We start from the raw sequence: 26,810 nt of genomic DNA on the forward strand, positions 1-26,810 counted from the left end.
GCTGCCCCCCTGCACAGCCCCACAGCTCTGACTGCAGGACCCACAGCTGCCCCCCTGCACAGCCCCACAGCTCTGACTGCAGGACCCACAGTTGGGCTGCCCCACTGCACAGCCCCACAGCTGCCCCCCTGCACAGCCCCACAGCTGCCCCCCTGCACAGCCCCACAGCTCTGACTGCAGGACCCACAGCTGGGCTCCCCCTGCACAGCCCCACAGCTGCCCCCCTGCACAGCCCCACAGCTCTGACTGCAGGACCCACAGCTGGGCTCCCCCTGCACAGCCCCACAGCTGCCCCCCTGCACAGCCCCACAGCTGCCCCCCTGCACAGCCCCACAGCTCTGACTGTAGGACCCACAGTTGGGCTGCCCCACTGCACAGCCCCACAGCTGCCCCCCTGCACAGCCCCACAGCTCTGACTGCAGGACCCACAGCTGGGCTCCCCCTGCACAGCCCCACAGCTGCCCCCCTGCACAGCCCCACAGCTCTGACTGCAGGACCCACAGCTGGGCTCCCCCTGCACAGCCCCACAGTTCTGACTGCAGGACCCACAGCTGGGCTCCCCCTGCACAGCCCCACAGCTCTGACTGCAGGACCCACAGCTGGGCTCCCCCTGCACAGCCCCACAGCTCTGACTGCAGGACCCACAGCTGGGCTCCCCCTGCACAGCCCCACAGTTCTGACTGCAGGACCCACAGCTGGGCTCCCCCTGCACAGCCCCACAGTTCTGACTGCAGGACCCACAGCTCTGACTGCAGGACCCACAGCTGGGCTCCCCCTGCACAGCCCCACAGCTCTGACTGCAGGACCCACAGCTGGGCTCCCCCTGCACAGCCCCACAGCTCTGACTGCAGGACCCACAGCTGCCCCACTGCACAGCCCCACAGCTCTAACTGCAGGACCCACAGCTGGGCTCCCACCCAATCCCTGACCCACACAGCTTCCCAAGCCTTTCCAGCAAACAGCAAGGCCACACTTCAGTGCCTCTCCCTCTTTCCAGCTGTTTCCTTGGAGTAGTGAACTGCTCCAAGGGATTAGGCAAATTCAGGAAGATACTGCCTTGGTGCTCTCCCCTCCTCACAGTCCCACCATCTCCCCAGCACTGGAGGACACTAATCCCAAACTCCTGGCTGGAAAGACTGAACTGACATGAGAACTGATTAGCCCCAAAAGTTAATTGCAAAAAACAACGTTTTTTGGCTGGCTCAGCTGCCTTAACCATCTGCCAGCACCAGTGGGGAGGTGACAGAGTGAGAGAGGAGAGGGAGGGGACAGAACTACACCAGAACATCCAGCTGAGATGCCCCAGGGCTGCAGCTCAGGGCCCAGCACAGGGAATTCCCCAGGACAAGATTTCCTGGAGAGTTAAGCCTGTTGAAGAGCTCCTGAGAGAGCTGGGGGGGCTCAGCCTGGAGCAAAGGAGGCTCAGGGGGCACCTTCTGGCTCTGCAATCCCTGCCAGGAGGGGGGAGCCGGGACAGGGGGTCGGGCTGTGCCCCAGGGCACAGGGACAGGAGAAGAGGGCACGGCCTCAGGCTGGGCCAGGGCAGGGGCAGGGGGCACAGGAGGAGGAATTGGTTGCTGGAAAGGGTGGGCAGGCCCTGGCAGGGGCTGCCCAGGGAGGTTGGGAGTGCCCAGCCCTGCAGGTGCCCAAGGCAGGACTGGCCGTGGCACTGAGTGCTCTGGGCTGGGGGACAAGGTGGGCATCGGGCACAGGGTGGGCTCCATGGGCTGGGAGGGCTTTGCCAAGGTGGGCATTGGGCACAGGGTGGGCTCCATGGGCTGGGAGGGCTTTGCCAAGGTGGGCATTGGGCACAGGGTGGGCTCCATGGGCTGGGAGGGCTTTGCCAAGGTGGGCATTGGGCACAGGGTGGGCTCCATGGGCTGGGAGGGCTTTGCCAAGGTGGGCATCGGGCACAGGGTGGGCTCCAGGGGCTGGGAGGGCTTTTGCCAAGGTGGGCATCGGGCACAGGGTGGACTCCAGGGGCTGGGAGGGCTCTCCCACCCACCTGGATGCCCCTGTAACAAGCAGGTCTCCAAACACAGAGCCCCAGACCCTTCCCCACAGTGACTTTTGGGGTCACCCCCCCCAGAGCTCAGCGAGGGCCCCTCCCTGGGGCACCTGGAGATGAACCAGGAGGTTCCCAGGCCTGGGAACAGGTTGGTGTCACCTCTCAAGAGCAGAAGCACAAGATACCTGAGAGCTGCCCCATTCTCAGCCTGGTTTTCTGCTCTTCCCCACAAGCCCCAACCAGCAGCCAGAGCCAGCCCAGGCACACGAGCCAGGACAAGAACCAAAATCCAGGATTTCAACCCAAAACCGCAGGGAAATTTAGGAAAGATTGGAGCTGGAGTTTGACCAGAATGGTTTAACATTCCTGCTGAACACACAAATAGACACATCTGCCAAAGCTGAGGTTTTGGCAGAGCTTTGCTCATCTTGTTCTGCTCCTGACTGGGCAACGTGGGACCTGCAGCCCTGAGGCCTCAGAGCAGCCTCTGCTCAGGACGGGGCTGAGCCCTTAAGTGGATCTGGGATTGAGCAGGGCATGGACAGCAGAGCAGAGGCTGCAAAAATCTGCTCCCCCTTATACCCTCCACTGGAGACTCTCCCACTGTTCTTCCAAAAGAAACAGGTAAAAATGAAACACACAGAGAGAAATACTGAAGTGTTTGCCCATGGGACAGTATCTTATTTCTTAACATCTCAAACTGCATCACATCTCCTGAAAGCACAGCAGCCGTTCTGATGCCTTTCAAACCATAAATACAAATTTATTTATTAAAATATCCCTTGCAAGTCTCAACCGCAGGTTTCTATTTACATTTGCTTCCTCGCCAGACTTTTCCAGTCTTGTTTGAACAGATCCCCGTCCCAGTGAGGCTGGCGGGGCTGCTCCGGCCGCCCCGGCCCCCGCCGGGGGCTGCTCCGGCCGCCCCGGCCCCCGCCGGGGGCTGCTCCGGCCGCCCCGGCCCCCGCCGGGGGCTGCTCCGGCCGCCCCGGCCCCCGCCGGGGGCTGCTCCGGCCGCCCCGGCCCCCGCCGGGGGCTGCTCCGGCTCCCTCGGCCCTCGCCGGGGGCTGCTCCGGCTCCCTCGGCCCCCGCCGGGGGCTGCTCCGGCTCCCTCGGCCCCCGCCGGGGGCTGCTCCGGCCGCCCCGGCCCCCGCCGGGGGCTGCTCCGGCTCCCTCGGCCCCTGCCGGGGGCTGCACCCCTTGGGGGTGTCGGGGAGGCAGCGGAGCTTCCCCAGCGCCCCCTTCCAGCCCAGCTCCGTCCTCATCCTCACCCAACTTCCCTTTTCTCTCCCCACCCCGGACCGCGCCGGTCCCGCACAGGGACTGCCCCGAGCGCGGCCGGAGGGCCGGGCAGCACCAGGCAGGGCCAGGCTGCGGAACGGGACGGTACAAACCCCCCTCGGAGTGTCCGCGCCCCGCCGGCCCCGGGGCAGCTCCGCGCTGGGCACCGACACGCGGCCAGCGCCGACAAACAGCGCCGAGAGCGCCACCGGCCCCAGGAACCGACCGGATCCCTCGCTCGGCACCGCAAAGCCAAGCGGCAATCCCGCCCCCGCCGCTTCCCAGGGGAATTCCTGCCGGGAAACAGCGACCGGAGAGCAGGTCGAAATAAAAACCCGCCTGTGCGAGCGCGGGCGGCCGAGCGGAGCCAGGCCGGCCCCGGGGCAGGCCCCGTGCCCCGCGGGCAGCCCGAGCCCGAGGCCGCCCCGCCGCCCCCCCCGGGCCCCGCCGGGATCGCCCCGACCCGCCCCGCGGCCTCCGACCCGCCCCGCGGCCCCCCCGCGCACCGTCCGGGCGGCCTCTGCCCAGGTCCTGCCCTTCTTCCTGCGGCCCTTCTCCCTCATGTCGGACGCGGCGGGGCTCGGGGCGCTGCGGGGAGGCTGCGGGGAGGCTGCGGCGGGCGGGGGCGCGGCGGGGCCGGGGCCGGGGCCGGGCCGCCCCTCAGGCTCGGGGAGCGCCGAGCGCGGCCCCTCCGCCCGCCGCCGCCGCCATGTTGGCTCGGGCTGCGCACGGGCCGCGGTCATGTGACCCCGCCCGCGGCCCCGCCCACCGCGGGGCGGGGCCTCAGACCACGCCCATTGCGTCACGTGGGTGCCGTTCCCGCCTTCGGGGGGGGGGGGGCAAACATGGCGGCGGCGCCTGAGGGACAAACATGGCGGCGGCTCCTCAGGACGGACCGGCCGCCCCGCCATGGCCGACCTGGGTCCTCCCGGCCCTCACTGCCACTGCCACTGCCACCGCCACTGCCACCAGCTCCGCTCGCCCGCTGCCAACAAGGGCCACCAGCAGCACCCTCGTCGGCGGTGCCCTCAGTGCCCTCAGCCCCCGCCTCTGTCGCGGCGCCTCAGGGCCAAAGATGGCGCCGGTGGCGGCTCCTTCAAAACAACTGCCCCTGACAGCAGCAACTGCCCCTGACAGCAGCAACTGCCCCCTCACAGCCGCAACTGCCCCCTCACAGCCACAACTGCCCCCTCACAGCCACAACTGCCCCTCACAGCCATAACTGCCCCCTCAGGGCAGACCCCAAGCCCTGCAGAGCTGCCCCAGCCCGGGGCAACAACAGCACAAGGACGTGGAGCTGCTGCAGCCAGGCCAGAGGAGGCCCCAGAGATGCTGCAGGGCTGGAGCCCCTTTGGAGCCAGGCTGGGAGAGCTGGGGGGGTCACCTGGAGAAGAGAAGGCTCCAGGGACACCTGAGAGCCCCTGGCAGGGCCTGAAGGGGCTCCAGGAGAGCTGGAGAGGGACTGGGGACAAGGGAGGGAGGGACAGGACACAGGGAATGGCTTCCCACTGCCAGAGGGCAGGGATAGGTGGGATATTGGGAAGGAATTGGTGTCTGTGAGGGTGGGCAGGCCCTGGCACAGGTTGGGCAGAGCAGCTGTGGCTGCCCCATCCCTGGGAGTGTCCAAGGCCAGGCTGGACAGGGCTTGGAGTGACCTGGGCTGGTGGGAGGTGTCCCTGCCCATGGCAGGGGGTGGGATGATGTGAAGAGCTTTAAGGTCTCTCCCAACCCAAAACTTTGCCATCTCCCCCTTTGCCATCCCCCCTTTGCCATCTCCCCTTTGCCACCCCCCTTTGCCATCTCATCTCCTCTTTGCCATCTCCCCTTTGCCATCCCCTCATTGCCATCCCCTCTTTGCCATCTCCCTCTTTGCCATCCCACTCTGCCATCTCCTCTTTGCCATCTCCCCTTGCCATCCCCTCTTTGCCATCCCCTCTTTGCCATCTCCCTCTTTGCCATCCCACTCTGCCATCTCCCCTTTGCCATCCCCTCTTTGCCATCTCCCCTTTGCCATCTCCTCTTTGCCATCCCCTCTTTGCCATCCCACTCTGCCATCTCCTCTTTGCCATCTCCCCTTTGCCATCTCCCTCTTTGCCATCTCATCTCCTCTTTGCCATCCCCCCTTTGCCATCTCCCCTTTGCCATCTCCCCTTTGCCATCCCCCCTTTGCCATCTCCCCCTTTGCCATCTCCCCCTTTGCCATCCCCCCTTTGCCATCCCCCCTTTGCCATCTCCCTCTTTGCCATCTCCCCTTTGCCATCCCCTCTTTGCCATCTCCCTCTTTGCCATCCCACTCTGCCATCTCCTCTTTGCCATCTCCCTTTGCCATCTCCCCTTTGCCATCTCCCCTTTGCCATCTCCCTCTTTGCCATCTCCCTCTTTGCCATCTCCCCTTTGCCATCTCCCCTTTGCCATCTCCCCTTTGCCATCCCCCTTTGCCATCTCATCTTCTCTTTGCCATCTCCCCTTTGCCATCCCCCTTTGTCGCCCCCCCTTTGGCATCCCCCCTTTGCCCTCTCCCCTTTGCCATCTCCCTTTGCCATCCCCCTTTCTACCCCCCTCGCCATCCCCCCCGGGCTGTGTCCCTGTGACAGACCGGACTGTGCCGGGCCATTCCCGGCGTCCTTGTCCCTGAGCTCGTTTAGAACAAACGCTCCGTGTCACATGAACCGGGAGCAGGCGGAGCAATCCTGGCACGGCTCCCCCGTGCCCCCAGCCCACCCCCTGCCCGAGGCCGCCCCCCAAGCGCCCCGAGCGGTGCCCGCGGGCCGAAGGAGCAGCGCAGGCCCCGCAGGGATGATGCTCATTCCTTTATTGTGCCGTCGCCGTTCCCGGGCGGGGGCGGGATGGGCGGCCCCTCTCCAGACAGTTTGTATAATATATATATATTTATAATATGTCCTGTATATTCCTATGTATAGAGTGACAAGGATGGGCCACCAGACAGTAAACTTTTGATTTCTAAATAAATCACCAGAGCAACAGGCACAAAAATTTGGTCCTAATCGAGGCCCTCACCTTGTCCATGAACCCGAACAGCCCCGCACCCACCCCCGCGCGGAAACGCCTCCAAACCTGGACCCCAAAGGGACAGTTCAACAACAACAGAAGAAGCCCCCGCCCAGCCCCGTCCCCCGGGGGCTTTGCCCCGTCCCGCCGCTCACACGGAGGGTCACGGGCCCCGGGACTCCCACGCACCCGACACGCACGCACCGACACACGGACACCGCTGCGGGACTGCCCGAACAGCCCCCCGGGCGGGGGGACCCGCTCAGCTGCTCCAGCGCCCCTCGGGGTCTGTGCTGGGGGCTCGGGGGGCTCCCGGACCCCTCGGCACGAGCAGCACTTGGATGTTGGAAGCGGCTACTCCGTCCCCCGCCCCGGGAGCTCCCGCGCCCGCCCCGTGCTCTGCTGGAAGGGCTTCCTCGGGGATCCCACCGTGACCACCCTCCTGCCGGAGCTGGGCCCGGGTCTGTCCCTCGCCGTGACACCCGCAGGGGCCACGCACGCCGTGGGCACATCCACCCCCCCCGCGGTGCTCCGTGGCCCGGGCACGCCGCGGGCAGGAGGGCACCGTCAGCTCCTGAGCTGTTCCCACACCCGGGCCGGGCTGGTCCAACCCCTCAGGGCTCCACCAGCCGCTCATCTGCTGAAGGTGAACTGGGGCCACTGGGAAACAAGGAAGGGAGGAAAACCCATTCCTGCAGGCTCCCCAAGTTTCTCCCTGTTCTGAGGCTGCTCTTCCTGACCCCGATTCCTGACACTTTCCTGGAAACTAAACAAAGAACCATCTCCCTCATCCACTGTCTTCCACAGGATCGTGGAATGACAGACTGGTTTGGGTGGGAAGGGACCTTAAAGCTCATCTCATTCCACCCCCTGCTGTGGGCAGGGACACCTTCCACTGTCCCAGGTTGTTCCCAGCCTCATCCAACCTGGCCTGGAACACTTGCAGGGATGGGACGGTTTTGCAGAGCCACCTTGTCCCCGGGGGACACTCACAGACACCCCTGTTTGCTGGGAGTACCTGTGACACCCCAGACCTCACCCCAGACCCACCCCTCACTCCTCAAACCCCCTGCCCCCTCCTCCCCAGGCCGAGCACAGAAGGGCGAGAGCTCAGCCCTGGGAGCCTCCTGCACCGAGCCAGGGAGAGAAGGGGACAAGGGTTTGGGAGGGGCAGAAGGTGTTCTGGGGGGCAGATGGAGAAGGGATCGAGAGCTCGTGGCAGGAGTGATAGAGGGGCCGGGCAGGAGACACGCGAGGCAGTGCAGGCGAGTGCAGGATTGCCCTGGCCCGGCCGCACGGACAGACTGGGCTGCAGGGGGAGCCTGTCCGGCTCTGGCTCAGCACGGACGGTGCTTCTGCTCCTGCTGGCCCTGCCCTGCCTGGGCCTCGCTCAGCCCCACCCTGTGTGCAAGGTTAGGGAGCCGGGGCCACTCCAACAGCAGAACAGGCTGCCCAGGGAGGTTCTGGAGTCTCCTTCCCTGGGGATACTCCAAAGCCATCTGGACACAATCCTGAGTAAGAGCTCCAGGGGTCCCTTCCAGTCTCAACCACTCTGTGAAGGGACTCTCTTTGTTACCAGAAGACATTCCCTGCCTGCAATCTTCTCTGACCTCCCTCCCGGGGGCTGCCAACCCACACCCTCCCAGGTGAGCCTTATCCTGCTCCCTTATCCACGAGGACCTTGTCAAACAGATCTTCCCCCCTCCACCAACCCAGGTAAGCCTCAGCTGCTGGCCTGGCACTGCCAGGAAGGGTCTTCACCAAGGTCCCACCTTCCCTCCCTCCCAAAGCTGCATCCCACAGAACTCCAAGCGCTGTCCCAACACTTGCGTGTGCGGCAGCTGGGATGGGATTCCCACCCCCAGAGCAGCCTCCTGGCCTCCCCCTCACCCATCACCCACTTCACATCCAGCCCTCCAGTACCCACTGGGAAACTTCTCCCAGCTCAGAAGTGACTTCCCTGTGGCATTTCCCAGCCCGGAGGAGAGCGATGACATCACTCCCCTGGTGTCACCACCTTGTCCCACGTTTTCCCACTGCCTTTAGCTGCAGGTTGGAGCCACCCTCACTGCTGTTCTCCACAGGCAGCATCGCTCCCCAGACCGCCTGTCTCTGGGAAGGGTGGGTGGAAGGGGATGGCAAGTTCCAGCTCTTGTTGTTGCTATCAGGAGTGCCACACCCACGTGGTCAGCGATGGCAGACGGTGTCGGGCACCTTGACAGGCCGGGGCTGCCTCCAGAGTGTCTCCAGAGTGTGGCACAGGTGGGCAAAGCCCTTGGCTTTGGTTGACTTTGGTGACTCTGCAAGCCCTGTGGATGGAGCTGGTGCTCCTGGAGTGACAGTCCTGCCCCAGGCCGTGACACGTCCCTGCTGCCACCACCAGTGTTGGCACAGGCTGGGCAGTCCCGCTGGGCACTCTGACAAGGTGCTGCCACCACCAAGTCCCCAAATCCGTGTGGAAATCTCCAAATTCCCTGGGATCCAGCAAAGCAAAGCCAGCACCAGAGTCCAGGGTGGCCTCAGCCCCCGCCAAGCCCCCGGGGAGGGTCCGTGCCCCTCCTGGCTGGCTGGCAGTGTCCTGGCAGTGCCACCCCGGCGCTGTGCCGGTGCCCAGCCCTGTGCCAGGCCGGTGTGGGCAGGGCCGGGAGCTGGGCAGACCCGGGGTGGTCAGCACAGTGCCCTCCACCAGCCCTGCCCGTCCAACAGTCCGAGTGCATCTCCTGCCTCCGCCACCAACCACTCCATAAATAAATAGGTTAAATAAATAAAGTGAGGGAGCCGGCCCGGGGCGGGAGGGCGGGCGGGGCAGGGCCCCCCGGCGGGCCGGGCCGTCCGTGTCTCGCACAAACACACGCACACAAAGCAGCTGCAGACGAGGACGAGCCGGCGCTGGGGGACGCGGCCGGGCCCTCCCTCGCCCGCGGGCTCAGTCCGGACCGCGCTCCAGGCCGTCACTGCTGAGCTGGCATCGCGGCGGCGCTGGCGGAGCTGGAGCTCAGGGACACGTGGGTGGTGGAGGAGGGCAGAGACCGCGGCGTCTGGCACCTGGGGGGACACACAGACAGGCAAACGCTGTTTTCTTCCTGCCTCCCCTGCCCCTGCTTCCCACTCACCCCAAAATCCCCCAGATCCGGCCGTTTTCAGTCATTTGCAGGCAGCACCCTGGGCAGGGCAGTGCCTTGTGTGTGGGATGTATGTCCACCATGGAATCATGGAATGGTTTGGGTGGGAAAGGGTCTTAAAGCTCATCTCATCCCATCCCCTGAAATGGGCAGGGACACCTCCCATCCGCCCAGGTTGCTCCAAGCCCTGTCTAGCCTGGCCTTGGACACTCCCAGGGATGGGGCAGCCACAGCTGCTCTGCCCAACCTGTGCCAGCCCCTGCCCAGCCTCCCAGACAACAATTCCTTCCCAATATCCCCTTTCCCATCCCTGCCCTCTGGCAGTGGAAGCCATTCCCTGTGTCCTGTCCCTCCAGCCCTTGTCCCCAGTCCCTCTCCAGCTCTCCTGGAGCCCCTTCAGGCCCTGCCAGGGGCTCTCAGATGTCCCTGGAGCCTTCTCTTCTCCAGGTGACCCCCCCAGCTCTCCCAGCCTGGCTCCAAAGGGGCTCCAGCCCTTCAGCATCTCCGGGGCCTCCTCTGGACTCTCCAGCAGCTCCCTGTCCCTCCTGCTCTGAGCTGTGCACATGCTGTACAACAGTGCAACATCAGCAGCATTTTAAACTCTGATCCCCCCAGCAGCTCAGGGCCAGTTTCAACCCCAGAGGGAACAGGGGTTTGCAGCCCCAACGTGACTCCCCCACCCCTCCCAAGGCCCCACTTTACCCACCCTGGGGCATCCCAGCCCTGCCACAGCCCCCGTGTTCCCCCTGGCACTCACCAGGAGCGGGACTTGCGCACACGGGAGGCCGCCGGTCGCTCCAGGAGACTGTCCAGGTGCATCAGCCGCTCCAGGTGCAGCGCCCGAGGGTCCTGCTCCGCCGGGTCCCTGCTCCGCTCGAACTCGAAGATGGCCGGGGGGGACAGGTCCAGCTCCAGGAACATGATGTTCTCAGCCTGCAGTGGGACAGGGCACAGGGAGAGCCCAAACGGAGTCACCACACGGCAGGGCAAGGCACCAGCTCCAGCAAACTGCACAGCCAGAGACGCTGCCGGCACGGTGGGGAGCAGGACCCTGCTCTGGCTGCTGTGGCACAGGGACAGCTCCACGCTGGCTCACGGCCCTGCTCGGGCTCTGCTGGCCTTTCCCAGGGCTGAGCCCAGCGGGTCAGGCTGAGCAGCCCAATCCTTCCCAACAGCAGGAGCTGCCAGAGCCAGGGCCAGCAGCTCCAGGAGCAGCTGAGGGCAGTGATCTGCCAAGGGGCAGGATAGAGATGGGAGCTTGAATTGACATATCCCAGGTTACTGTGAGCTTGTTTACTCCATCTTCTCTCCCAATGTTTGTTTATCTTTCTATTCATCCATCCATCCACCCACCCACCCATCCATCCCTCCATCTACCCACCCACCCATCCATCCATCCACCCATCCATCCATCCATCCACCCATCCATCCATCCATCCATCCATCCATCCATCCATCCATCCATCCATCCATCCATCCACCCACCCATCCATCCATCCATCCATCCATCCATCCATCCATCCATCCATCCATCCCTCCATCCACCCATCCATCCATCCCTCCATCCACCCATCCATCCATCCATCCATCCATCCATCCATCCATCCATCCATCCACCCATCCATCCCTCCATCCACCCATCCATCCATCCATCCATCCATCCATCCATCCATCCATCCATCCATCCATCCATCCATCCACCCATCCATCCATCCATCCACCCACCCATCCATCCATCCACCCACCCATCCATCCATCCATCCATCCCCCCATCCATCCATCCATCCATCCATCCATCCATCCATCCATCCATCCATCCACCCATCCACCCATCCATCCATCCATCCACCCACCCATCCATCCATCCACCCACCCACCCACCCATCCGATGCCTCCCTGCCCGCAGGACACGCCGGTGCCCGCCCCGTACCCGGAATCGGGGGTGGGATCTCATGGCCATGGCCACCCGGGCATACTGGCTGATGGGTCTCTTGTAGCCCACGGCAGAGGTCGGACGCCTCTTCATCTGGGAGCTGTTCCTGGAGCACAGATTGGGGAGAACCCGCGTTAGGGAACACAGACTGACCCCACCTGTGTCTGGTGGGGACCGAGGGAGCTCTTGGCCCTTCCCACCAGCGCTTGGCGTGGGGGGGATTTCCACCTGTGGGCACCTGCAGGTGTCCCTGGTGTCCCCCACACTGGGGACAGTCATGCCCACCAGCAGTGATGGGGCAGCACATGGGCCAGGCACAGGGACCAGGCACAGGGACAAGGCACAGGGACAAGGCACAGGGACCAGGCACAGGGACCAGGCACAGGGACCAGGCACAGGGACAAGGCACAGGGACCAGCACGGGGACCAGCACGGGGACCAGCACGGGGACCAGCACAGGGACCAGCACAGGGACCAGGCACAGGGACCAGGCACAGGGACCAGCACAGGGACCAGGCACAGGGACCGGCACAGGAACCAGGCACAGGGATCAGCACAGGGACCAGGCACAGGGACCAGCACAGGGACCAGGCACAGGGACCAGGCACAGGGACCAGGCACAGGGATCAGCACAGGGACCAGCACAGGGACCAGCACAGGGACCAGGCACAGGGACCAGCACAGGGACCAGGCACAGGGACCAGCACAGGGACCAGCACAGGGACAAGGCACAGGGACAAGGCACAGGGACCAGGCACAGGGACCAGCACAGGGATCAGCACAGGGACCAGGCACAGGGCCCAGGCACAGGGACCAGCACAGGGACCAGCACATGGACAAGGCACAGGGACCAGCACGGGGACCAGCACGGGGACCAGGCACAGGGACCAGCACAGGGACCAGCACAGGGCCAGGGACGTACCCCCCAGTCGGCACCAGCGGCTGGAACTTCCACTGGTCCTCATCGCCATCGAAGTACAGGCGGTTCATGATCTTGTTCTTCTCCTCAGGTGGGATGAAGTTCTCAATGATCAAGTACCTGAGCCAGAGACCATCCAAGAGAGACAGACAGGGAGTGAAGGGGGAAGGAGCAGGAGAGGAAGGAGTTAATGTGACAGGAGACAGAAAACAGGTCGGGAAGGGAGAGGAAAGGGATGTCAGGAAGAGAGTGAGACAGCACAGGGAGGGGAAACATGCAGAGGATGAAAATGTGATGGAAGTGGAGAGGTTGAAGTAACAGATGCAGCCACAGGAAGGGGAGAGGCAGGAGAGGGAGGGCAAGGGGGACAGTCATCAGAGGGCAGCCAGGACTCCTGGGAGCTCTGGGGCTCCAGGCAGCACAAGGACCATCCTCCTCTTCTCCCGCCTGCTCCCCTGGCTGCCTGACCCAAAGATCAAGGAAAGCTCAACGATGCCAAATGGACCCCAAAGGGAATCCTTTTCCCCATGTTTTTTGGGGCAAATTGAGCAACTGCTGAAAACTGTTTTGAGTTGATGAGCTGCTTTGCTGAGCTGTGGCTTCTGAACAGCCTGATCGTGCTGGGAGAGAAAGGGGGGAAACTGGAGATGGAATATTGTTTCTAATAAAACTGTTTTGCCCGGAAAATGCTGAAGTGCTTGTAAATGTCTGGGGGGGTTAAAGAAAAAGATGAGTGTTTGAAGTGAGAACAAACCCCCGGGGGCGGTGGAGCAACAGCTGCTTCTGTGGGAGGCTCCTGGAAGGAAAACACTGCCTGGCTCTGCTGGTGCCACTGGAGTTGGGAACTCTCCCAGGGCGAGCCCTCCCAGAGCTGCTCTCCCTCCAAGGCTGGCACTGGGGCCAGGGCAGGTCTCCAGATGCCTCAGCCCCAGCCAACACTGCCCCCCTCGAGTCACCCCCAGCCGGTGCCGCTGCTGCGTGGGCGTTTCTGCCCAAATATTTTCTGGTTTTCCCCTTTCTCAGCAAGTTTTGGACGCTCCGTGTGCTGCTCGCCCAGCGCTCGGCATTCCAACACCTTCTGGCACCACTGGTGGGTGGGAAGGGCTCAGCTGTCCCTGCCAGTGGGGGGTGAGTGCACAGCTCTGCCCTGAGCACCCCAGCTCTGCCCTGAGCACCTCAGTTCTGATCTGAGCACCTCAGTTCTGATCTGAGCACCCCAGCTCTGCCCTGAGCACCCCAGTTCTGATCTGAGCACCCCAGCTTTGATCTGAGCACCTCAGTCCTGCTCTGAGCACACCAACCCTGCCCTGAGCACCCCAGTTCTGATCTGAGCACACCAACCCTGCCCTGAGCACGCCAGCCCTGCCCTGAGCACCCCAGCTCTGCCCTGAGCACCTCAGCTCTGATCTGAGCAACTCAGCCCTGCCCTGAGCACCTCAGCTCTGACCTGAGCACCCCAGCTCTGATCTGAGCACCCCAGCTCTGCCCTGAGCACCTCAGCCCTGCCCTGAGCACCTCAGCTCTGACCTGAGCACGCCAGCCCTGCCCTGAGCACCCCAACTCTGCTCTGAGCACTCCAGCTCTGATCTGAGCGCCCCAGCCCTGCCTTGGAAACCCCAACTTTGCCCTGAGCACCTCAGCTTTGCTTTGTAAACCCCAACTCTGTCCTGCTCATCCCAGCCCTGCTCTGAGCACCTGAGATCTGCCCTGCACACCCCAACTCTGCTCTGAGCACCCCAGACCTGCCCTGTGCCCCCCAACTCTGCTTTGCGCACCCAGATTCTGCCCAGCACACCCCAGTTCGGCCCAGTAATTCTGCCCAGCACATCCCAGCTTGACCCTGCACATCCCAGTTCTGCCCAGTACAACCCAACTCTGCCCAGCACACCCCAGCTTGGCACTGCACACTCCAATTCTGCCCAGCACACCCCAGCTCTGCCCAGCACACCCCACAGGACTGTGTCAGGGCCCAGGTGACCCACAGGGACCCCACAACCACCTACTTGAGCTTCAGCTCCCGCGTCTGCTCGTTCTGGGCCTCCTCCAGGTCCTGGCGCACACGGATGTACTCGTCGTGCTGGTCCTGGATCTCGGCCTTCACAGCCTGCAGCTTGGCATAGAGCTGGGGGAGGGAGCAGCACCCTCAGCCCCGTGCCAGGGCTGCGGGGACCCTGGGGAGGGACATCCTGTCCTCGTTCCCACCCCTGCACCCTCCTGCCACGCCTCACCTTCTTCAGCTTCTTGGTTTTGATCTCCACCTCCTGCTGCAGGGAGGTGAAGGTCTCCCGCAGCTCCATGGTCTCCTCGTCCCGCAGCAGCATCTGCTGCTGCATCTCCCGCTCGCGGCGTTTCTGCGGCGCAGGGGACACGGTCAGAGCCGGGACTGGCACTGTCCCTGTCCCTGTCACCCCTCCCTGTGCCATTCCATACCTGCTCTGCGATCTCCTGCCGCCTCAGCTCCAGCATCTTCTGCTGCTCGTTGGTGTGGTCCACGATGGTCCTGCCCCCGATGAGCAGCTTGCTCTCCATCGCCTGGGAGGGGGCAGAGCGTGGGTGACCACCCCCCATCCGGGGGGTCACCTCAGGCCACCCTCACTGGGAGGTCACTCCCATCCCTGGTTCCTGTCCCCGTCCCTTGTTCCTGTTCCTGCCCCTGGTTCCTGTCCTGTCCATCCCTGGTTCCTGTCCCCGTCCCTTGTTCCTGTCACCATCACTGTTCCTGTCCCTGCCCCTGGTTCCTGTCCTGTCCATCCCTGGTTCCTGTCCCCATCCCTGGTTCCTGTCCCCATTCCTGGTTCCTGTCCCCATCCCTGGTTCCTGTCCTGTCCATCCCTGGTTCCTGTCCCCATCCCTGGTTCCTGTCCCCATCCCTGGTTCCTGTCCCCATCCCTGGTTCCTGTCCTGTCCATCCCTGGTTCCTGTCCTGTCCATCCCTGGTTCCTGTCCCCGTCCCTGGTTCCTGTCCCCATCCCTGGTTCCTGTCCCCATCCCTGATTCCTGTCCCCGTCCCTGGTTCCTGTCCCCGTCCCCGTCCCTGGTTCCTGTCCCCATCCCTGGTTCCTGTCCCCGTCCCTGGTTCCTGTCCCCATCCCTGATTCCTGTCCCCGTCCCTGGTTCCTGTCCCCGTCCCTGGTTCCTGTCCCCATCCCTGGTTCTGAGAAGGCTGGAGGCCTTGATGTGGCACACACTTCATCCCCAGCTGATGGGGAGGGGGCTGTGCATGATTACACTGGATATTGGGAACAATTCCTTCCTGCAAAGGGCTGCCCAGCCCTGGCACAGCTGCCCAGGGCAGGAGTGGAGTCCCCATCCCTGCAGGGATTTCAAAGCCCTATGGATGTGGCACTTGGGGACATGGTCAGTGGTGGCCTTGGCAGTGCCGGAAGATGGTTGGACTGGATGGTCTCAGAGGGCTCTTCCCACCTAACTAATTCCACGATGCTGTGGACACCCAGCAGCCCGGGGCTGGTTCAGCTCTGTGGGCGCAGTGGTGGGACTGGACTGGGGGTGTGGGTGACGTGTCCCCTCCACTGGCTCCGAGCCCAGGCCAGTCCGGCTTCCTTCCGCACAGCTGGGACCCCGTGGGACTGCACGGATGGGCAGCGGCTGCGGCAGCGGGGCCGGGCCTGCCCTCCCCAGCTGTGCACACAGACAGAGACACAGACACAAACACAGAGCCTGTGCACATACACACACAGAGACACAGATAAAGAGAAATACAGACACACACAGACACACACACAGAGACACACAGATAGACACACACAGACACACACAGAGACACACAGATAGACACACACAGACACACACACAGACACACACAGAGCCTGTGGATGCAGACACAGACACACAGACACACACACACACAGACACACACACACACACAGACACACACACACACACAGACACACACACACACACACACAGACACACAGACACACACACACACACACACAGACACACACACAGACACACACACACACATAGATACACACACAGATACACACAGAGAGACACACACAGAGCCTGTGGATGCAGACACAGACACACACACACACACACACACACAGACACACACATAGATACACACACAGATACACACAGAGAGACACACACAGAGCCTGTGGATGCAGACACAGACACACACACACACACACACAGACACACACATAGATACACACACAGATACACACACAGATACACACACACAGACACACACATAGATACACACACAGATACACACACAGACATACACACACAGACACACACACACACAGACACACAGACACACACATAGATACACACACAGATACACACACAGATACACACACAGATACACACAGATACACACACATACATAGATACACACACAGATACACACACAGATATACACACAGACACACACACACAGACACACACACACATAGATACACACACAGATACACAGATACACACACACACATAGATACACACACAGATACACACACACAGACACACAGATACACAGACACAGATGGACACACAGATAGACACACACAGACACAGATACACAGATAGACACACACAGACACACAGATACACAGACAAGACACAGACACACACACAGCCTGTGCACACACACAGACACAGACACACACACACACACAGACACACACACGTGCACACACCCTGTGCACACACAGACACACACACACACACACACAGACACACACACGTGCACACACCCTGTGCACACACAGACACACACACACAGACACACAGACACACACACACAGACACAGACACACACACACAGACACACACACGTGCACACACCCTGTGCACACACAGACACACACACACAGACACACAGACACACACAGACACACACACACAGACACACACACACACACACACACACAGAGACACACACACACAGACACACAGACACACAGACAGACACACACACACAGACAGACACACACACACACACACAGAGACACACACACACAGACACACAGACACACAGACAGACACACACACACACACAGACACACACACACAGACACACCCCCACACAGACACACACAGACACACACACACACACACCCTGTGCACACACAGACACACACACACACACACCCTGTGCGCACACACACACACACACACACACACACACACACACACACACAGACGTGCACAGGCCCAGGCTGCACACACCGTGCCAGGCTGAACACATTCACACACACATCAGTGACAGGGCACGGAGGGCAGAGCTGTGTAGGAGGGCAGCACAGTGCGTGTGCACACAAATGTGTACCCATGCAGCCGTGTGCCAGCCATGTGCCAGCCGTGTGCCCAGCCGTGTGCCCAGCCGTGTGCCCAGATGTGTGCCAGCCGTGTGCCCAGCTGTGTGCCCAGCCGTGTGCCCAGCCGTGTGCCAGCCGTGTGCCCAGATGTGTGCCAGCCGTGTGCCCAGCCGTGTGCCAGCCGTGTGCCAGCCGTGTGCCCAGATGTGTGCCAGCCGTGTGCCAGCCGTGTGCCCAGCCGTGTGCCCAGCCATGTGCCCAGCCGTGTGCCCAGCTGTGTGCCCAGCCGTGTGCCAGCCGTGTACCAGCCGTGTGCCCAGCCGTGTGCCCAGCCGTGTTCCCAGCCGTGTGCCCAGCTGTGTGCCCAGCCGTGTGCCAGCCGTGTACCAGCCGTGTGCCCAGCCGTGTGCCCAGCCGTGTGCCCAGCTGTGTGCCCAGCCGTGTGCCAGCCGTGTACCAGCCGTGTGCCCAGCCGTGTGCCCAGCCGTGTGCCAGCCGTGTGCCCAGACGTGTGCCCAGACGTGTGCCCAGACGTGTGCCAGCCGTGTGCCCAGACGTGTGCCCGCCGTGTGCCCAGACGTGTGCCCAGCTGTGAGGCTCTGGGGGCACACAGGCAGCCCCCCAACACCCACAGGACACCCCATGACTGGACCAGCAGCTCCCACCTTCCCCCACCCCAGTGAGACCCCTGCAGCTGTTCAGCACTGTGGGGGCACAGCACTCCTGACCCCAGCCCTGGGGATTCCTCCTTGTGCCAGCCCCAACACCTCCAGACGGGTGTTGCTGGCTGGGTGTTCTGTTGGGGGGCTCAGACCTCCGAGGGCAGCCCCCCAATCCTGTGCCATGCCCTGCCAGGGCTCCCTGAGCAGCACTGGGGTGCCCCAGGCCCCTCAGCTCTTCTCCAAACCCGGATCTCGGCCCTCATTGCTCCCCAGGATGCCAACTGTGCCCTCCCCGTGCTGGGGTGCAGGAGGGGGCTGGGTGGGGGCTGGGATGCTGCTGCTGCTGCCTCCCCTCCCTAGCAGTGCCACCCTCCCAGCAGTGCCACCCTCCCCACCAGTGCCACCCTACCCAGGCAGTGCCATCCTCCCAGCAGTGTCACCCTCCCAGCAGTGCCACCCTCCCAGCAGTGCCACCCTCCCCACCAGTGCCACCCTACCCAGGCAGTGCCATCCTCCCAGCAGTGTCACCCTCCCAGCAGTGCCACCCTCTCAGCAGTGCCACCCTCCCAGCAGTGTCACCCTCTCAGCAGTGCCACCCTCTCAGCAGTGCCACCCTCCCAGCAGTGGCACCCTCCCATCAGTGCCACCCTCCCAGCAGTGCCACCATCCCCAGCAGTGCCACCCTCCCAGCAGTGCCACCCTCCCTGCTGCATTAAGGTGTTTCTCAGTGCCACTCTTTGCTCCCTGCCAGAGTGTTTATTCCCTCTAACGAGGACTCTCCCAATCCCCTTTCCCCCTGAGCCTCTCCTGGGAACTCATTTCCGGCACCCAAAGAACTGCCCAGCACTTTCCCTCTGGCTGACCCGGCCTCAGCCCCGGGCAGAGCTGGCACAGCCCACAGCACCCACACCCAGCTCGCCCATGGCACGGCCCCTCCACCTGGGCACACCTGGGAGCCAAGGGGCACATCTGGGAGCACAGGGCCACATCTGGGAGCCAAGGGGCACACCTGGGGCACACCTGAGAGCCAAGGGGCACACCTGGGAGTACAGGAGAACATCTGGGACCCAAGGGGCACACCTGGGAGCCAAGGGGCACATCTGGGAGCACAGGGCCACACCTGGGAGCCAAGGGGCACACCTGCCCCGGGTGGGCTGGCCCCCACCTCTCTGAGCTCAGTTCTGCCCATGTTTCCAGCTGTGTGGCAGAGGCAGAGCCCACCCCCACCAGTGTGATGGCAAGACAGGGCACAGAGTGTGTCACCCCTGGGCGTGGGGGGCACCCCGTGTCCCCCCAGCCACCTCAGCTGCCCCTGCCATGGTCACTACAGAGAAGTGCTGTGTGCCAGAGCTGCCCATGGGCACCAGGAGGCCACCCAATTTTCCCCCAGTGTCCCCCCAGATGGTGGGGTGAGCACTGGGCTGGTACAGGGGGGGTTTGTGCTCCCTGAGGTGACACCCCCCTGGTGTGACAGTGCTGTGTCCCCATGGCCACAGGGGCTCTGTGTGCAGAGCAGCCCCAAAGGCCACCGAAGGGGCCGTGGTGTCACCTCTGCTCGGGCCCTGCCTGGTTACTCAGCAGTTCCAGGACACTCCAGGGCCCAGGGCCAGCCCCGCCGTGCTGTGCCCAGTGAGGAGACCACGCTGGGCAGTTGCCAGCCCCAAACTGTGCCCCCAAACTGCACCCCACAGCCTGAAACCACAGCCTGCACCCCACAACCTGCACCCCCAGCCTGTACCCCACAACCTGCACCCATAACCTGCACCCATAACCTGCACCCCACAACCTGCACCCCACAACCTGCACCCCAAAACCTGCACCCCATAACCTGCACCCCATAACCTGCACCCACAGCCTGCACCCCATAGCCTGAAATCCATAACCTGCACCCCCATAACCTGCACCCCATAGCCTGAAACCCATAACCTGCACCCCACAGCCTGCAGCCCACAGCCTGCACCCCATAACCTGCACCCCACAGCCTGCACCCCACAGCCTGCACCCCGTAACATGCACCCCATAACCTGCCCCCCACAGCCTGCACCCACTGTGGCAGGGGGCAGCTGCAGGGACTGGGCTGGGCATCCTGCTGTGCCAGGACAACAGTCACGGGACACCCGCCATGCCAGCCAGTGACTGACCAGTGTCCCCACCCTGGCTCTGCACCAGTGGCACGTCCCAGCAGGTTCCCACGGGTCTCTGTGCAGGCATCCAGGCATGGCCACGCATCCCTGGGCATGATCACGCATCCCTGGGCACAGTCATGTGTCCCTGGGCACGGCCATGTGTCCCTGGGCACGGCCCTGAGTCCCCAGAGCTGCAACAAACACAGCTCAGGGAGGAGGGTCCAGAGCCCCCTGCTCAGCCCTCACACCCCAGGCATGTCCCCCTGGAGGGGTCCCTGCTTGTGCTCCAGCCCTGTCACTGCACCCAGGCCAGCGTGGTGACCGAGGGGCTGTGCTGGAGTGCCAATGGAGGCTCAGGGTGCTGGGGCTCCCTCCCCACCCAAATCTGGGTGCTGAGCTCCCTCCCCACCTGGCTCAGGGTGCTGGGGTTCCCTCCCCACCCAAATCTGGGTGCTGAGCTCCCTCCCCACCTGGCTCAGGGTGCTGGGGCTCCCTCCCCACCCAAATCTGGGTGCTGAGCTCCCTCCCCACCTGGCTCAGGGTGCTCAGCTCCCTCCCCAGCACCCTCACTGGTGTCCTGGCCCCACAGCCGCCACAGGCAAGTGGGGGTTCAGAACCCCCCAGCCTCACCGGGGACAGGAGCACGGCTGGGGTGGGGGCAGAGGTGCAGCCTCAGCCCCCCAGCATGGCTGGGGCTGCCACAGCCCCTCCCAGCCCCACAACCCTGAGCATCCCTGAGCATCTCTGAGCATCCCTGAGTATCCCTGAGCATCCCTGAGTATCCCTGAGCATCCCTGAGCCAGCCGAGGTGCCAGTTACGTGCCCCCACCCAATCCATTTGGGCTCAGGGTGCCAGGAAGGATTTGGGGTTGGGGGGGCATGGGGTCCCTGCAGAGCTGCCAGGCTGTGCCATGGGCTCACAGCCCTGCCCAGCCTGGCAGAGCCCAGTGGGAGCTGGACAGAACTGGGGAGCTGGTGGGGAGCAGGTGGGGGGCAGGGGGGGCAGGGGGGGCAGGTGCACTGTATCTCCAGCCCCAGCCCTGGGCACGCTCCTGGTGCCACCAGGGACCAATCTGCAGCATCACTCCCATCATTCCCCCTCCCTGCCACAAGATGCTTTGTTGTGCAGAGCGGGACCAGAGCTGAGCACAGCAACCTCGTGCCACCAGTGACCCACTCCTCCACAGCCCTTCCCACCTGCCCCACTGCAGCTCCCACACAGGGTCCCCACACAGGTCTGTGTCTGAGGGCCACCCCAGCCCAGCCCCACACACCAGGGTGGGTCAGGGTCTCTCAGGGACCCTGCCTGGACACTTGGGTTGGGAGCCCCCCAGCCTGGGCCCCTTGGTGGGTGCCTGGCACAGGGTCCCTGCTGGGGCCCCATTCCCACGCCCCTGAGGGGCTGGTGGCGCAGCAGGTCTTCCCCCTCATGATGGCTTGTGGTGCCACGTACCTTGTACTTGATGGCCAGCAGCTCCGTGGCCTCCTGCTCCTTCCGCAGGTCCTCTATCATCTTCTCCTTCTCCTGGAGCAGCTTCTGCTTCTCCTCACTCACCAGGCTGTGGTCATCCTGGATAGCTGCTTTCTCCTCTTCCAGCCTCTCCTTCTGTTCCTTCAAGTAATTCTCCATGTTCTTCTCCAGGCCATCCTCATTGTCATCCTCCCCTTCGTTCTCCACGACACCTTCTCCATCCATCGCTTTCTTCCTCCTGCTGCTCCTTCTCCTCTTCTTCCCAAGCATCCCGCGCTTCTCCAGCTGGGCTTTCAGCCGGATGATCTCCTCCTGGAACTCCCGCAGCAAGGTGTCCTTGGGGTCCTCGTTCACCCGCGGCTTGTTCTTGATGTTCTTGGCCCTGTTGGCGAACCTGAGGGTGGAGAGGCTCTCGTCGTAGCTGTGGGAGGCCGGGCCCAAGGTGGCCACCATGATTGTCTTGGCGTTGCCCCCGAGGGAGTCCTGCAGCAGGCGGGTCAGCTTGGAGTCCCGGTACGGGATGTGCGTGCTCCTGCCGTCCACCAGCGCGGAGATGACGTTGCCCAGGGCGGAGAGGGACAGGTTGATCTTGGAGGCTTCCTTGGGGCGCTCCCCGTGGGCCCCCATTTTGTTCTGGCGCTCGCTGCCTGCCAGGTCCACCAGGTTGAGCTTCCCCACACGGATGTGCTCCTCGCCGTCCGGCCCTGTCTCGCTGCACTCGATGGTGATGAGGAAGATGGCGTGGGAGCGGGAGCTGTGCTCGTTCATGTTGGTGCTGCCCACGGAGCGCGTCTGGCTGCCCAGGTTCATCACGTGCTCGATCTCCTTCACGTTCTTGGTCACGAAGGAGGAGAGGTCCTTGATGTAGACCCCCGTCTCGGGGTTCTCCTTCAGCTCCAGCTTCTTGCTCTGGTCCTTGGCGAGGAGGTCCCTGATCTCCTCCTGGTAGATCTCCAGGTACGAGGCCCTCACCAGGTACTGCTGGTTCTGGGAGCGGGAGATGTGTGTGAAGATGTGCTCGAAGGCGCTGGGGATGATGCCGCGCTTCTCGGGCTCGGCCCAGGCGCCCTGCATGGTGTATGTCTTGCCGGTGCCGGTCTGGCCGTAGGCGAACACGGTGCCATTGAAGCCCTGCAGCACCGAGTCGATGAGCGGCCGCACCGTCTCGTCGTACAGATCGGCCTGCTTGGAGCTGGCGTCGTACACGGCATCGAAGGTGAAGGTCTTGGGCAGCTCCCCGGGGGCGGCGCGCGGGTTGCGGATGCTCACCTGGCCCAGCTTCACGTCCAGCTCCAGGACGCGCTCGTACCCCGCCGCCTCCTCGCGCCGGCTCATGGGCCGGCACCGAGCCACCACCCGGAGCGCCTCGCAGCCGCTGCGGGGCTTACCGGCCATGGCGGCGGCGGGCGGGGCCGGCGGCGCAGCGGGGCTGGGGGGCTCAGCCGCGCCGCCCCCGCGGCTCCCCCGCGGCCGGGGCCGGGGCCGGGGCGGAGCGGGAGCGGCCGGGGCGGGGGGCGCGGGGGGCCGGGGCGCGGCGGGGCGGCCCCGCCGGGCGCTCGCTCATGGCAGCGCGGCCGCTGCGCCCCGCCCGGTGCGGGGATGGGGCGGGCGGGGCGGGCCGGGGCGGGGCGCGGCCGGTCGGCGATTGGTGCGCGCATCGCACGCGAACGCGGACCCCGCACGCACCCGCGCACCGCACCCGCGAGCGCGCACCCCGCACCCGCCCCGGGAGCGCTCCGGCCCCCCCGGCTCCCCCCGGGCTGTAGTGCGGCCTTTGTGCTCTGCCCGCGGGCGGCGGCGGCGCTGGGATGTGGGAATGGGATGCGCTACTGGGATGTGGGATGAAGGGTGAACGAACGGCTGCGATGCAGGATGCAAGACTGGGATGCGGGATGCGTTGTGCAGGATGTGGGATGAGAAATGCAGAACTGGAATGTGGGATGAGAAATGCAGAACTGGAATGTGGGATGCAGGATGCAGGACTGGAATGTGGGATGCAGGATGCAGGACTGGGATGTGGGATGCAGGATGCAGGACTGGGATGTGGGATGCAGGATGCAGAACTGGGATGTGGGATGCAGGATGCAGAACTGGGATGTGGGATGCAGGATGCAGGACTGGGATGTGGGATGCAGGATGCAGGACTGGGATGTGGGATGCAGGATGCAGAACTGGGATGTGGGATGCAGGATGCAGGACTGGGATGTGGGATGCAGGATGCAGGACTGGGATGTGGAATGCAGGATGCAGGATTGGGATGTGGGATCCAGGATGCAGGATGCAAGACTGGGATGCGGGATGCGTTGTGCAGGATGTGGAATGAGAAATGCAGAACTGGGATGTGAGATGCAGGATGCAGGAGTGGGATGTGGGATGCAGGATGCAGGAGTGGGATGTGGGATCCAGGATGCAGGATGCAGGACTCGGATGCTGCTCTGGGATGTGGGATCCAGGATGCAGGATGCAGGATGCAGGACTGGGATGTGGGATGCAGGATGCAGAACTGGGATGTGGGATGCAGGATGCAGGACTGGGATGTGGGATGCAGGATGCAGGACTGGGATGTGGAATGCAGGATGCAGGATTGGGATGTGGGATCCAGGATGCAGGATGCAAGACTGGGATGCGGGATGCGTTGTGCAGGATGTGGGATGAAAAATGCAGAATTGGAATGTGGGATGCAGGATGCAGAATTGGAATGTGGGATGCAGGATGCAGAACTGGGATGTGGGATGCAGGATGCAGGAGTGGGATGTGGGATGCAGGATGCAGGACTGGGATGTGGGATGCAGGATGCAGGAGTGGGATGCAGGATGCAGGACTGGGATGTGGGATCCAGGATGCAGGATGCAGGATGCAGGACTGGGATGCTGCCCTGGGACGTGGGATGCAGCGTGCAGAATGTGGGATGAAGAATGCACGATTGGGATGTGGGATGAAGGGTGCAGGATTAAGATGCAGGATTGGGACACAGGATGAAGGAGGCAGTACTGGAAAACAGGACAGGCACGTGGGATGAAGAATACAGGATTGGGATGTGGAATGAGGGAAAAGGACTGGAACTGTAGGACTGGAATGCAGGACTGGAATGTGGGATGCTGGATGCAGGACCAAGACACAGGTCTGGGATGCTGCACTGGAATGCAGGATGGGGATGTGGGATGAAGGATATAAGACTGGGATATGCTATGCAGGGTACGTGAGGTGGGTTGCAGGATGCAGGACTGGGATGTGGGATATAGGGTGTGGGTTGCACAATGCAGGATGTGGGATTTGTATGTGGAATACAGGACTGGGATTGGGATGCAGGGTGCAGGGTCCATGATGGGAAATGTGGGACTGGGATGCAGGGTGCAGGGTCCATGATGTGGGATTGGGATGCAGGGTGCAGGGCCTATGACAGGAATGGGGTATTGGGATGCAGTGTGCAGGATCCATGATGGGAATGTGGGATTGGGATGCCGGGTGCAGGGTCCATGATGGGGGATGCAGGATTGGGATGCAGGGTGCAGGACTGGGATTGGGATGCAGGATGCAGGGTCCATGATGTGGGATTGGGATGCAGGGTCCTTGATGGGGGATGCAGGATTGGGATGCAGGATGCAGGGTCCATGATGGGGGATGCAGGATTGGGATGCAGGGTGCAGGACTGGGATCGGGATGCAGGATGCAGGGTCCATGATGTGGTATTGGGATGCAGGGTCCTTGATGGGGAATGTGGGATTGGGATTCAGGGTGCAGGGGCCACCGTGGGCAATGTGGGATTGGGATGCAGGTGCAGGACAGAGGGCAGGAGAGGCAGGGGGTGCCCAGCCCCAGCACCCCAGCTGGGACACAGCCCTTCCCTCAGGCCTGGCAGCTGGCACAGAGATAACTCGCTCTCCCAACCCATCCCTGTGGAGCCGGGGCAGGGCTCCCTTGGCAGCCAGCTGGGGTGTTGGGGGTCCCTGGGCTCTCCCAGCTCTGTGTCCCTCACAGGCTGGTGCATCCCTGCACAGCCCAGTGGGAATAATCCCAGTGCCTTATGGGGCTGTGGGGGGAGATTAAACATTCTTGTGGTTAATCGAGTCTGAGCAGCTGCCCGTTCCTTCCCCGGAACCAGAGATTATCCCATAATTAATTAATTAGGGTATTTGTGGCCATATGCAGGCCTGCCTGGCCCTACCCAAGTCCTCTGGCTCCAGAAGAAGCTTCCAGGGGGAGACAGTCCCCTCCCCAAAGGCACAGCCCCAGTGATGGAGTGTGACCAGGGGACAAAGGAGGGTGTGGGAGAAGGGGGTGGGAGGGAGATGCAGCAGAGATGGAGGGGAGATGGAAGTGGGATGGAGGGGGACAATGGAGGGGAGATGTGGGGGATGGAGAAGATGATGGGGGGGAGTGGAGGGGGATGGAGGAGGGATGGAGAGAGATGGAGGGAGTTGGAAGCTTCAGGGGAGGCTTCAGCATGTTAGACAGGGCTGGAAGGGAGGATACAGCAGTGATGGAAGGAGAGATGGAGGGGGGTGGAAGAGGGATGAAAGGGATGATGCAGTAGGGTTGGAGAGGGATGGAGGTGATGGAGAGGGGGGCAGGATATGGAGGGGGCAATAAAGGGGGATGGAGAAGGTGGAGGGAGCAATGGGGAAGTAGAGAAGTGGGAGGATGGAGAGGCAATGGAGGGGATGGAGAGTATTATGGAGAGGGGATGGAGAAGGGGTGGAGGGGATGATGGGGAGATGGAGAAGGTAGAGAATGGGATGGGGGCACGATGGGGCCTATGGAGGGGGCCACTGCTGGGGCAATTCCCTCTCCTGCCATTTTCCAAGGAAAGATTCACCTGGAGGGCCCTGCAGATGCCCCCACTGCAGTCACAGCCATCGAGTGGGGGGCAGCCCCACTCGAGCCAGCACAGACCTGATAATCTCATCCCTGCTGCAGCCCCCTCGTCCTGGCTCCCTCCCACATCCCTGTGCCACAGGGCAGGGAGCCCAGTGCCACCTGGCTCTGCCTGT

The 26,810-nt window shown here is 63.0% G+C and overlaps 2 protein-coding genes across 4 annotated transcripts in view; both read right to left on the reverse strand.

Moving 5' to 3' along the window:
* The window catches only part of ASXL2 (ASXL transcriptional regulator 2), a 69,711-nt gene extending 65,710 nt beyond the window's left edge, over positions 1-4,001 (reverse strand). For 2 of the 3 annotated variants that reach the window (XR_011696992.1, XR_011696991.1), the window contains exon 1: positions 3,796-3,942. Coding sequence is in view for 1 of the 3 variants with exons in the window: in XM_071547641.1 (XP_071403742.1) it covers positions 3,796-3,852 (57 nt within the window). In the remaining 2 variants the exon portion in view is untranslated. Of the gene's footprint in view, positions 1-3,795 lie in introns of all 3 variants that reach the window. The other variant, XM_071547641.1, reaches the window with a different exon arrangement.
* Positions 4,002-6,086: 2,085 nt separating this feature from the next.
* KIF3C (kinesin family member 3C) lies at positions 6,087-23,397 on the reverse strand. Its single transcript, XM_071547644.1, has 8 exons — positions 21,802-23,397; positions 14,703-14,804; positions 14,501-14,623; positions 14,276-14,394; positions 12,276-12,392; positions 11,351-11,459; positions 10,178-10,353; positions 6,087-9,343 (listed from the first exon to the last, which is right to left on the reverse strand). Exons 1-8 carry the CDS (start codon positions 23,212-23,214, stop codon positions 9,250-9,252), a joined length of 2,253 nt encoding a protein of 750 aa, XP_071403745.1. The 5' UTR covers positions 23,215-23,397; the 3' UTR covers positions 6,087-9,249.
* Positions 23,398-26,810: the final 3,413 nt, after the last annotated feature.

The sequence above is a fragment of the Pithys albifrons genome, chromosome 2 (genome assembly GCF_047495875.1).
Source record: "Pithys albifrons albifrons isolate INPA30051 chromosome 2, PitAlb_v1, whole genome shotgun sequence".
Taxonomy (NCBI): domain Eukaryota; kingdom Metazoa; phylum Chordata; class Aves; order Passeriformes; family Thamnophilidae; genus Pithys; species Pithys albifrons.

What these genes read in the sequence shown, in the direction of transcription:
- KIF3C (XM_071547644.1), bottom strand. Translation starts at nt 23,214, where the DNA reads ATGGCCGGTAAGCCCCGCAGCGGCTGCGAGGCGCTCCGGGTGGTGGCT. An exon ending in AAACCAAGAAGCTGAAGAAG is followed by an intron (nt 14,395 to 14,500) that starts GTGAGGCGTGGC and finishes TCCCTCCCCCAG; the next exon opens with CTCTATGCCAAGCTGCAGGC. An exon ending in GTGCGCAAGTCCCGCTCCTG is followed by an intron (nt 9,344 to 10,177) that starts GTGAGTGCCAGG and finishes GTGTCCCCCCAG; the next exon opens with GTGCCAGACGCCGCGGTCTC.